General features: G+C 42.0%; 1 protein-coding gene across 20 annotated transcripts in view; it reads left to right on the top strand.

Annotated features, from left to right (window-relative positions):
- Positions 1-12739, top strand: part of ZMYND8 (zinc finger MYND-type containing 8) — a 111409-nt gene that overhangs the window by 30588 nt on the left and 68082 nt on the right. For 19 of the 20 annotated variants that reach the window (XM_007671359.4, XM_007671361.3, XM_039912936.1 and 16 more), the window contains exon 3: positions 5527-5675. In XM_007671359.4, the coding sequence (XP_007669549.1) occupies positions 5527-5675 (149 nt within the window). Of the gene's footprint in view, positions 1-3642; positions 3743-5526; positions 5676-12739 lie in introns of all 20 variants that reach the window. The other variant, XM_039912937.1, reaches the window with a different exon arrangement.

Here is a 12739-nt window from a genome sequence, read left to right as displayed (position 1 = left end):
GTTATTGTACCCAACGCAAGGTGTCTCTAAATGGTTCAGAAGTCCAGAAAGTGACATACCTTTTTTTTCTCAGTTGAGTGTGGTGTCAGACTTCTCTTACATTTAATTCCAAAGCTTCGTTTCATTATGGTTCAATGACTCTCTGCTTATGTCCACTTACCAGGAGGAGCCAGCCTTTCTTTAAGTACCTGTTCTGTGTCTTTTAAAAACGTTTTGAAATGATTAACTGTTTTCTGCTTTGCTTCTTCTTAGAGCTGCATGTGGTCACGTTTGAAGTATCCTATGGAGTGTGTTGGCAATTACTCTTAAATGCTGCCTTTCTTATTCTCCATAGGCCAACAGTAGCTGATTCTGTGCAATCATAGCTAATCTGATAGCAGCTCTCAATCACGCTGTGTTTCCAATAATTTTTCAGTTCATTTGAGAAAGATCAAGCAAGGGCCACCCTTGATGGTACGGTTCAAATTCTGCCTTCTTCCAATTTCACCAGCTTGTCTAGATCTAGATAGAGAAGCAGTGTGGTCTCACGGACCTGTGAGTCAGAGGACCTGGGTTCTAATCCTTGCTCTGCCAATTGCTTGCTGGGTGACCTTGGACAAGTCATTTCATTTATCTGGGCCTCAATTTCCTCAGTTTTAAAGTGGAGATTCAGTGTCTGTTCTCCCTCCTACTTAGACCAGTGAGCCTCATGTGGTGTAGGGCCTGTGGTCAATCTGATTAATGTATCTATCCCAGCACTTAAAGAAGCACCTGACACAAAATACATGCTTAATAAACTGTGAGCCGGTTATTGGGTAGGGATTGTCTCTATCTGTTGCCGAATTGTACTTTCCAAGCACTTAGTACAGTGTTCTCCACACAGTAAGCACTCAATAAATACGATTGATTGAATGAATGAATGAATGAACAAAAATCATAATAATAATAATGATCCTCTAGGTCATCCAGTTCACAATTGTAATCCAGCTTCAAATGAATCTTTCTAGAACATTTTTTCTATTTCCCCCAACAAGCGAGCTTGATTATGTTCATCACCAAGATTTTGGGGGGCGGGAGGGCAGAAGAGGGAGTGGTTGTGTGTGTATTTTCAGAAATTATTTTATTTCCCCCAGGTTGGGTATTTTTATAAGAATCAAAATTAGCCATTGAATTAAGATTCCCCAACTCAGGTTCAGATTCAGGAACGTTTGACTATGTGAGTGCGTAATTTCCAATGGCATGTTATTATTATTATTATTACTTTTGGTTAATCATCCTTCTCCTTTTATTTCAGGCATATTACTTATGCCTGATACATTGAGGATGTGCCAGGCAATCTCACTGTCAGGAGCAGTACTAAGAAACCTAAGCCACACAAAAATACACTGTAGGGCCAATTTAGGGGTAAGCACTCCCAGACACCAGGGAAATAAGCAAGGGATGAAGAAGCTATGATTCATTGCTGGATGTGGCGAAAGGAGGGTCAGATGTTGGCCAGTGAAATGGTGGCTAGCGGGTAGAACACAGGCCTGGGAGTCAGAAGGACCTGGGTTCTAATCCCGGCTCCGCTGAGTGTCTGCTGTGTGAGCTTGAGTGAGTCACTGCACTTCTCTTTTACCTCATCCGTAAAATGGGGATTAAGGCTAGGAGTCCCATGTGGGACAACTGACTGTGTCCAACCTGATTAGCTTGTATGTATCCCAGCGCTTAGTACAGTACCTGGTGCTTAACAATTACCACACACAAAAAATGTTGCCGACACGGTCTGAAGGATGTTCAGCCTAGGCTACAAACCCTTCCTCCAGTGATCTGCGCACAGTAAGCGCTCAATAAACATTCAATCGATTCACTGTACAGAGCACTGTACTAAGCGCTTGAAAAGTACAATTCAGCCACAAATGGAGACCATCCCTACCCAACAACGAGCTCACAGTCCAGAAGGGATGGATTTTTAGGGTAGAGGGGTGAGGTGAGATTATCAGAGTATTTGTTGGGCTGTCTAGGGAATCTATTACTCTAAATGGCCAGGGTCAGGGAGGGAGCAATTAATTTGTAAATTGAGATTCTGCAACACCTGTTGGTATTAAATCATGATTCAGAATTGAAGAGAGTAACAACCTCAATAAAAATAATACTTCAGATTAACGTAATAAATCCTCTGGCCACAACCTTCTCCCTAGATTCATATATATCCTTCTAAGGAGTTTAGTCAGAGAGAGGGTTTTTAACCTCCAATTGGAGAAAAAGAGGCTGTAAAAGATGGAGATTGTACTATTGTATAATAGGATCATTCTGTTGGAACTAAATGGAAGCTTTTTTTTTTGTTTGTGATTAGTGGCTGGTCAGAGGATTACAAACAGTTAATAGTTTGGGCGATGGATGGGGGAAGGGAAGAGATTGGATGAGAAAGATAGTGTGATTTTAATTGAAAAAGGTTTGTTACCATACTAATGACTTGGTTCTGGCAGATCAAATTAGTATGCCTGTTAAGGATAGGGTTAATGATGGGGATATCTTTTTCCCATCCCCCCACAGTTCCCCAGACTTTCCAGATTCATAAGGTAATATTGAACTATCACATACACACACATATATATATTTATGAAACATTCTTCTGTTCCATGTTGCTTTCTCTAGTATCTTCCGGTGTCTTTTCCCACAACACACATTCCTCCAACAACAGGCTCTTTATGGACCTCAGACATTTTCTTCATAAATAAAAATGCATTAAAACTTACTAGACTGTAATTTCATTGTGGGCAGGAAATGTGTCTGTTATACTGTTGTGCTGTACTCTCCCAAGCACTCAATACAGTGCTGTGCACGCTGTGCACAAAGTGAGTGCTCAATAAATACAACTGATTGAAAACCGTGTTTAGATGTTAGGATAACTTTGTTTATACAAACCTTTTTTTTAAAAAAAAAGAATTTCACCTTTCAGGTGTTTCTTATCCTGGGCAGAATATAAGGAGTCCAATAATTTACAAACCTCTAAGACTGTACTTTATGAAGGAGACATTAATCGCCAGTCATCCTTGTTTAAAAGGACTCACAGATTTTTTCCCCCCTCCAGCAAAATCTATTTTTCTCCATTCTTAACATCTACAGAAACTAAGCTTGTCTTCATTTTTAGCTCCAAAGATCCCCATTTACATCTTTCTAGTTGGGGCATATGTATGTGTGCTAATAAATGTATAATTATACTTACATATTAAGTTTCAACTCCTTGTGGATGCTGATGTGATTTTCAATGGCTCCTGAGGGAAGGCATTTGTGGGGTTGGAATCCCTTTACTCCTGGCGTGAGGTTAAAAACAAAAAACAACAAACAAACCAAAAACCATATTTGTTGGTGTATATTTCTGTGTAGTTTTTTTCCTCCTCTTTTGGGGGAGCTGGGCATTGACAACAAAGAGGTGTTAGTGGGGTGGAAAAGAGATTATTTTCTAGTAGAGAGAAACGTGTTAAGTTTCATTTTACTTTAATTTTCTCCTTAATATCATCTTGTTAACTCAGAGGCCTACAGTCTAGCAAACCTCCGCCCCAGGTGCCATAGTTTAATTAGATGCTAATGAGGAAAAAGTGGCATTACTTGTGTTATTTTTCTGCCCTGTTCAGGCTTTGGAAAGCCTGACTTAAAACTGGTTTTTCCCTGACTTTGCAGGCCAGCTTGAAAGTCAATTGCCTTTTTCTTCAGAGGGAGTTGGCCCACAGCACTAGTGTTTTAGTATTTTCAACAGACAACATGGCTGATGCAGCACACAGTAAGTTAGATGCATTTCTAATTGCAGGGGAAAACTACATATTTGCAGGGGCAATAGGATGGGTTGCTTTGCACATCCTCCTTCCACAGAGTTAAATGTGACACTGTGTGAAGAGATTTAATTTAAAAATGGGGAGGTGGCAAAAATCAAGGCGTCAGTAGCTTTTTCAGGGGTCATCTACAACTCTTGGTTTATAAAAGTCAGAAACTTTCAAAGCAACATTATACCCGGAACTGCTTTATAAGACACGTTTGCCAATACTTCTTACCAAATTTAAATTTATTGGCATCAAAACGTAGGGGGAGGGGGCCTCCCAGGCCTGACATAACTTCACCTAACTTGCTTTAAGGCTGTTTTTTAAGGAGAGGCCGAGAAGTAGATGCATGACAAAGATAAATGAATTATAACTTTTCCTGTGTGCCTGGCTTAAAAAAATGCTTTCATAGTAAGATTTATTTTGTGTCAGTTTGATGGAATGTGACAATCCGGAAACTGAAAGAGGCAGAGTTACGGTAAAAAGCAGCTGATGGTTTTAAAAAGCAGCTTCCATCTCCAGAGACCTGATGATGTATGGTTTGGCATACATAGTGGCTTGAGCACGGACTTGGGAGTCAGAAGGTCACGGGTTCTAATTCTGACTGTCTCTTGTCTGTTATGTGACCTTGGGCAAGTCACTTCACTTCCCTGGTTCTCAGTTGCTTCATCTGTAAAATGACAAGTGAAACTGTGAGCCCCAAGTGGGACAGGGAATGCGTCCCTGATTTGCTTGTATCCAGCCCAACGCTTAGTACAGTGCCTGGCGCATGGTGAGCGCTTGATAGGTACCGCAATTATGTTTGGATTTGAATGGCGGAAGAAGGCTCTTTGCAGTCATATTGAAACCCTGGGAACTACCGCCATACCACTGTTAGAGTCTTCCTGGGATACAAAGGACAATAATAAATATCTTTACTTGTGTGGACCTGCCCTGAGTGTTTATGAAAACCAAACAGAAGGAACGCTGGCCTCTACCTAAATAAGGGGTGACCTGGGAATTTCAGGGAGCAGGCTTTGATGCTGTCATCGTACAAACCCTTTTGTAACTTTGAGGTTGCCAGTAACTCTTCTCCCAAGCCCTGTAACATTTGTTTCCTAAAGGGATAGAACTTCTGCAGTTGCCAGCCATTGCACATGGTGGCAAAGTCCTTTCTTGCAGTAAATGCGATTAAAAGTTGTCATGGAGTGGTCTCCAGTTGTTGAAGGTGAACTGTGTGGTATTGTATATTGCTTACAAATTAGAATAGTTGCTGAGAACATAAAGTGGGAAGAGGAGTTGGGAAAGCAAATGGAAAGAGTTTGCTTTTATCTTCAATACAACTGTTGGTTTATTGCGTGGGAGAATCAGAATTTATGTAAAATTTGCTACCAAATTAAAATAGATGGGAGGGGAAAGAGGGTGGGGGAAAACTGTGCCGGATTTAAAGAGGAAAAAGTTCTACAGAGACCAGGAGGCTAAGAAAATGAAGCTCTTTGGATGAGTGTATTTGGGCCCTGTGATGGGTAAATATTAGGCCAGTAATGTCCCTCTGGGTTCTCAATCTCTCTTATTCTTGACTCAGTGAGTCAAAATGCCATATTAGAATCTGAAGAAACATTTAATCCCAGCAGAAGGAGGTAATCAATCCTAAAAGCATGGTGAAACTTTCATTTTCCTTGGATTAACAGTGATATTTTCTTCCTAGTATGGGCTGTTTGTAGGATGTGTTGGTGTTTTTAAACGTGTGGTCCTGTGTTTCTGTTTATAGATCCTGGTTCTACTGAGCGAGCAGCACAAAAAAGGAAATTTCCCAGTCCTCCTCACTCTTCCAATGGCCACTCTCCGCAAGAGACGTCGACGAGCCCTATTAAAAAGAAAAAGAAACCTGGTTTATTGAACAATAACAGTAAGGAACAGGTAAAAGAAATCCCTGGGTAGAGCACAGCTTAGGTGTCCAAGTAACAAAGGTGTTTAGGGAGAATAACTTTCCCCACTGCTAGCCCTGTATTCGAAGACACCGTTTCTTCTTATTAATGATGATGTTATTCGTTAAGGACTCTACTAAGCATTAGGGTGCAAGAAAATCAGGTTGGACACAGTCCCTGTCCCTCATGGGGCTCACAGTGGAAGTGGAAGGGAGAACAAATGTTAAACCTCCATTTTACAGATTCATTCATTCAGTCAGTCATATTTATTGGCACTTGCTGTGTGCAGAGTACTGTACTCAGCACTTGGAAAGTACAATACAGCAATAAAGAGAGACATTCCCTGCCCACAATGGGTTTACAGTCTAGAGATGGGTAACTGAGCTAGAGAGAGGTTAAGTGATTCACCCAAGGTCACACATTTTCAGGCTAAACAAAGAGAACTGCTCCGTTAACCACTCCCACCCTGGAGTGAGCCCAGAATTCAGACCCTAAATCTGAGCTTCTGACTAGATTTTAAAAGCACCTCATCAGCACGGATGAAGCAGTGTTTTGAGGAAAGTTTTTTAAACAAACCAAAAACCTGATTTCTGGGTGAGGAATCTTTTAATTGCAAGAGAGAGAGAGAGAGAAAGTGTGTGTGTATGTTGGTACTACTATAATCCTCCACTCAGTAAGTAGGAGTTGAGGGATTATTTATCAATCATTATGTTTACTGAGTGCTTAATCTGTGCAGAACAGTGTATTAAGTGTTTGAGTAAGATAATTTAAGTAGAACTAATCCCTACCCTGAAGGAGCATGGGGACCAATGAAAACTGATAATAGGCTAGCTTGGTGCTTAGTACAGTGCTCTCCACACAGTAAACGCTTAATAAGGACTATTGAATGAATGAATTTTGATGTGTTGATAAGAATTTTTTACTAACGGGGAACTGGCTTGGACTATGTGTAGCTGTTTTTTTTAATAGTTCTCCAAATGGTGTAGAAAATTATAGGTATTAAATGGAGTGATTTCTACTGATTTGGGAAGAAAGGTGATGTAGCCGAAAGAGCACGGGCCTGGGAGTAAGGAGGTCAAGGATTCTAATCCCAGCTCCACCATGTGTCTGTTAATAATAATAATAATAATGTTGGTATTTGTTAAGCGCTTACTATGTGCCGAGCACTGTTCTAAGCGCTGGGGTAGACATAGGGGAATCAGGTTGTCCCACGTGGGGCTCACAGTCTTCATCCCCATTTTACAGATGAGGGAACTGAGGCACAGAGAAGTTAAGTGACTTGCCCACAGTCACACAGCCGACAAGTGGCAGAGCTGGGATTCGAACTCATGACCTCTGACTCCAAAGCCCGTGCTCTTTCCACTGAGCCACGCTGCTTCTCACTGAGCCACGCTGCTTCTCACCCAGGTCTGTTGGGTGACCTGGGGCAAGTAACTTCACTTGTGCCTCAATTCCGTCATCTGTAAAATGGGGATTAAGATTGTGAGGCCCATGTGGGATGACCTGCTAACCTTGTATCTACTCCAGCACTTAGAACAGTGCTTGGCACATAGTAAGTGCTTAACAAATACCATCATCATTATTATTATGTGGGACAGGGACTGTGTCAAACCTGATTAACTTGTATCTACCCCAGCACTTAGAACAGTGCTTGGCACATAGTGAGTGCCTAACAAGAACTATTATTATTATTTAAATATTAAAGAATGTTACTGGGGACTAGAAAGACTTATATAACAGAAACCCAGAAATCTTATTTGAGTTAATGGTTCAGTTTATTCTCTAGGGCTGGCATTGGGTTGGGGAGGGGTAGATAGGAGAATTGCTTAGGCCTCTGACCTTGGGGGCTAGTTCCCAGATTCCTAGCAAAAAAATGGAAGCAGCATATCCACGAGGAAAAAGGCCTAGGATTCAGAAGCACATGGGCTCTCATACTGGCTCTGCCAGTTGCTTGCTGAGTGACCTTGGGCAACTCACTTAAGTTCTCCGGAGCTCCGTTAACCATAAAATGGGAATTTAATGCTGGCTTCCCTCCTATTTAGATTATCAGTTGGTCATGGTATTTCTTGAGTGCAAACTGTGTGCAGAGCACTGTACAAAGCACTTGGGAGAGTCCAACACTGGGTCAGGGACTGTGTCCAACCTTATTAACCTGCATCCACCCCAGCACTTTCAAGAAGAAATACCATTCCATAATTATTAATAAATTACCAAATACCATAATTAAGAAGCAGTATGGGCCAGTGGATAGAGCACGGGCCTGGGAGTCAGAAGGACCTGGGTTCTAATCCAGGCGCCACCACTTGTCTGCTGTGTGACCTTGGGCGAGTCACTCATCCTCATCCTCGGTCAATTGCCCAGGTGACCTTGGGCTAGAAACTCAGCCTTGTTATTGAGGAAATTGGTGATCAAACACCTACTACCTGATTTATGCATCAAATAGGGTTCTTGTAAACTAATGGGACTAGATCAAATTTTGAGCATGTTTTCTGAGGGCCTTTCTAGGTGTGGCACTCGAAGTGAAGTATTAAACTGGTTGGGAAGAAATTGGATCCATAACTCTGCAATTACCACATCATCGTACAAGTTTGAACTTGATTCTCTAAGTATTATAGACTGTAATCTCTAGACTGTCTACCAACTCTATTGTACTGAACTCTCCCATGCACTCTCCCATGCAGGCCTCTGCACACAGTAAGGGCTCAGTGAATATCATTGATGAGGATATTATATTGATGCTATTGTTATCTGTCTACTTGTTTTGTTTTGTTGTCTGTATCCCCCCTTCTAGACTTTGAGCCTGTTGTTGGGTAGGGGTTGTCTTTATTTCTTGCCGAATTATGCTTTCCAAGTGCTTAGTACAGTGCTCTGCACACAGTAAGCACTCAATAAATACGATTGAATGAATGAAGAGATACAGAGGTAGCACTCTGACAAAATGACTTTAAAAAAAGCCCCTTTAACTCCCCTTAGACTAATAGTTTGCTATTCACTTGCTTCAGTGTTTTGATTTATTATTTTTTATTTACTGCAAATCTGCAAAAACACGTGGCGCAGTGGAAAGAGCACGGGCTTTGGAGTCAGGGCTCATGAGTTCGAATCCCAGCTCCGCCACTTGTCAGCTGTGTGACTGTGGGCAAGTCACTTAACTTCTCTGTGCCTCAGTTCCCTCATCTGTAAAATGGGGATTAAGACTGTGAGCCCCACGTGGGACAACCTGATTCCCCTGTGTTTACCCCAGCGCTTAGAACAGTGCTCTGCACATAGTAAGCGCTAAACAAATACCAACATTATTAACATGTACACCTTAAGAACTGGAGAATCGCTACTGGATGTGTAGCTGATTCTAGAGAACCAGCATGGCTTAGTGGAAGGAGTACGGGCTTGGGAGCCCGAGGACGTGGGTTCCAATCCCACCTCCGCCACATATCTGCTCTGTGACTTTGGGCAAGCCACTTCACTTCTCCGTGCCTCAGTTGCCTCATCTGTAAAATGGGGATTAAAAGTGTGAGGCCCACGTGGGACAATCTAATTACCTTGTATCTACCCCAGCATTTAGAACAGTACTTGGCATATAGTAAGTGCTTAATAAATACCATCATCATTACTATCATTATTACTTCTCACTAGGAACTACTGCTCGGAGATTGTGAGCCCTTCAAGAGCCAGGGACCATGTCTAATATATTTTTGAATTCTATTTATTTTTATTTCCATGAGATTTGTTTAACACTTGCTATGTGCCAAGCACTGGGGTAGATACAAGGTTATCAGGTTGGACACAGTCTCTGTCCCACTTGACCATGACAGCCTAAATTGTGGGGAGGAGTATTTAATCCTCATTTTAGAGATCAGGTAACTGTGGCATTGCGTATCTTTCTCAAAGTTCAGTAAGGCACTCTGTATGGGTAAACAATAAATAAATAAATGCCCTTACTATTTAAAGCAGAAAAAAAGTATTGCCAAGAATATTTGGTGGTTTAGGTGGGGAATCTTGAATCAAGGAAAAAGTATATTTTTAAAAATTAAAATATTAAAACATTTTCTTGAATCTAAAGCAAAGCAAGGAGTGTCCAGTTGGGCAATTTCACCCACCAGTTTCAGTCTTTCACCTGTTATGACTTAAGTTTTTCTGTTCCATTATTTTATTTTAGTCTCTTACCACATTAAAAGGAGGTGAGGTGCTGAATCTCTGCAAGGCTAAAGTGGAAAAACCATAGATTCTGAGTGGAAAACTTCATTCCATTTAGAAACAGTTCTGCTTGCTTTTTTTGTGGTATTTGTTAAGCACTATGTGCCAGATATTGTTCTAGGCACTGGGATAGATACAAACTAATCGGTTTGGACAAAATCCCTGTCCCAAATGGGGCTGACAGTCTCAATCCCCATTTTCCAGATGAGGTAACTGAGGCCCAGAGAAGCAAAGTGATTTGCCCAAGGTCACACAACAAGTGGAAGAGCCGAGATGTGAACGCAGGTCGTTCTGGCTACCAGGCCCGTGCTCTACCCATTAGGCCACCCTTGCTTGTTATTTAAAATAAGTTTTCTGAGGAGTGTTGCTTTTCTCATTCCCTCACCCTACCCTGCTTCTTGCTAATTTCCTAGGGATTTGAAAGTGAAATAATTGTTCCTCAGATTTCACCGCTTTTTTCACCGGAAGCCCCGATAATGATGCTGTAATAGAGTGGTTCCCCTAACAACCTTCCCAAGGGACCTGCAAAAATCTGCCTCCTGTTAGGGGGAGCCTTGAACCAATAAGATTGGTCTGAATAGATCATTTTATATGATCAGAACTATTTTTAAGTAAGGGACCTGCAATTATTTGCCTCCTGAGAAGGGTAATAATGATAATGATGGTATTTGTTAAGCGCTTACTATGTGCCAAGCACTGTTCTAAGTACTGGGGTAGACACAAGGTAATCAGGTTGTCCCACGTGGGGCGCACAGTCTTAATCCCCATTTTCCAGATGAGGTAAATGAGGCACAGAGAAGTGAAGCGGCTTACCCAAAGTCACACAGCAGACAAGTGGCAGAGCCGGGATTAGAACCCACGACCTCTGACTCACAAGCCCAGGCTCCTGCCACTAAGCCACGTTGCTTCTTTAAGATTGGTCTGTGAGCCTGTGTGACTGTGAACTCTTCGTGGGACAGGGACCGTGTCCCGGTTATTTTGAATGGCCCCGAGTGCTTAGTACAATGTCTGGCACATAGTAAGTGCTTAACAAATGCCATTATTGTTGTTATTATTATTAACCGAACATCCCCTGTGAGCAGGACTATTTTCAAACCACATATAAGGTGTTTCAGACTTTTCCAAAGAAGCATTAGATACTCTTCAGCAAGTAGTTCCCCCTGCCCCCCAGCCCCACCACACTTTGCAGCATGGCAGAGAGGATAGAGCACAGGCCTGGGAGTCAGAAGGTCATGGGTTCTAATCCTAGCTCCACCACTTGTCGGCTGCGTGACCTTGGGCAAATCACTTCATTTCTGTGCCCAGTTACCTCATTTGTAAAATGGGGATTGAGACTATGAGCCCCACATGGAACAGGGACTGTCTCCAACCCGATCTGTTTAGATCCACCCCAGTGCTTAGTACAATGCACTCATAGTAAGTGCTTAAAAAGTACTACAATTATTATTATTATTTCCCTTATGTGTAATTTATTTGAATGTCTGTCTCCCCCTTTGACTGTAAATTCTGTGTGGGCACAGAGACATGATTGTATTTATTGAGCACTTTCTGTGTGCAAATCACTGTAGAGAAGCAGCGTGGCTTAGTGAAACGAGCACAGGCTTGGGAGTTAGAGGTCATGGGTTCTAATCCTGGCTCTGCCACTTGTCTGCTGGGTGACCTTGGGCAAGTCACTTAACTTCTCTGTGCCTCAGTTACCTCATCTATAAAACTGGGGATTAAAAATTTGAACCCCACGTGGAACAATCTGATTACCCCATATCTACCCCAGTGCTTAGAGCTTATTATTATTACTAAGCTCTTGGTACTAAGTAACTTGCCCAGGTCACTCAGCAGACAAGGGGCGGAGCCGGGATCAGGACCCAGGTCCCCTGACTCCCAGGCTTGTGCTCTTTCCTCTAGACCATGCTACTTCACAGTGCTCAGCACATAGTAAGCATTCAGTAAGTGTCATGAAAGCACAGTGCATCTTACACTGCATTGCATTTGGTAGGTGCTCAATAAATACCATTACTGCCACCCTCACACTATTAGTACATTGAAGTATGGGAATTTCAACCAACCCATTGGTTGTATTTATTGAGCCCTCACTGTGTGCAAGGTCCTGTACTAAGTACTTGGGAGAGTACAGTACAACAGAGCTGGTAGACTAGAAGGGGATACAAACGTGAATGTAAATAAATTATGAAGGTGTAACAAATACCATCATCATTATTATTATTATTAGAAATGCTGTGGGGCTGGGAGAAGAGTGAATAAAAGGGCAAATCCTAGTGGAAAGGCGATAGGAGGGAGTGGGAGGAGAGAATGAGGGCTTGGTTGAAAAAGTCCTCTTGTTTGAAACAGTTTTTAAGTGCTTACTATGTGCTACGCATTGTATTAAGTACTGGGGTAGGTTCAAATTAATCAGTGGTATATATTGAGCACTTAATATATGCAGAGCATCATATTAGGATCTTGGGAGAGTATAGTATAGCAGAGTTGGTAGGAGGGTGAACATAATCCACCCTAATTCCAGGGTTTAGAACGGTGTTGGGCACATAGTAAGTGCTTAACAAATGCCATCGTTGTCATAATAGGATCCCCCCCTATGGAGCTCACAATCTATTCAGGAGAGAAAACAGGTTTTGAACCCCAATTTTGCAAGCGACGGCAGCGAGAAGTGAAATGGCACCAAGAAGTAAAATGACTTGTCCAAAGTCACAGAGCAGGCAAGAGGCAGAGCCGTAATTAGAACTCAGATCCTCCGATTCCCAGACTCTTTCCACTAGGCCATGCTGCTTCTCAGGAGTCATTCTTAGGGTACCTTCAATTATATCATAGAAACAATACCGAGAAAATAATCAGTGTGAGACCAATAAAAAA

The sequence above is a fragment of the Ornithorhynchus anatinus genome, chromosome 8 (genome assembly GCF_004115215.2).
Source record: "Ornithorhynchus anatinus isolate Pmale09 chromosome 8, mOrnAna1.pri.v4, whole genome shotgun sequence".
Classification (NCBI taxonomy): Eukaryota; Metazoa; Chordata; class Mammalia; order Monotremata; family Ornithorhynchidae; genus Ornithorhynchus; species Ornithorhynchus anatinus.
The sequence above is the reverse complement of the archived record's forward strand: the minus strand, read 5'-3'. Positions and strand labels throughout refer to the sequence as shown.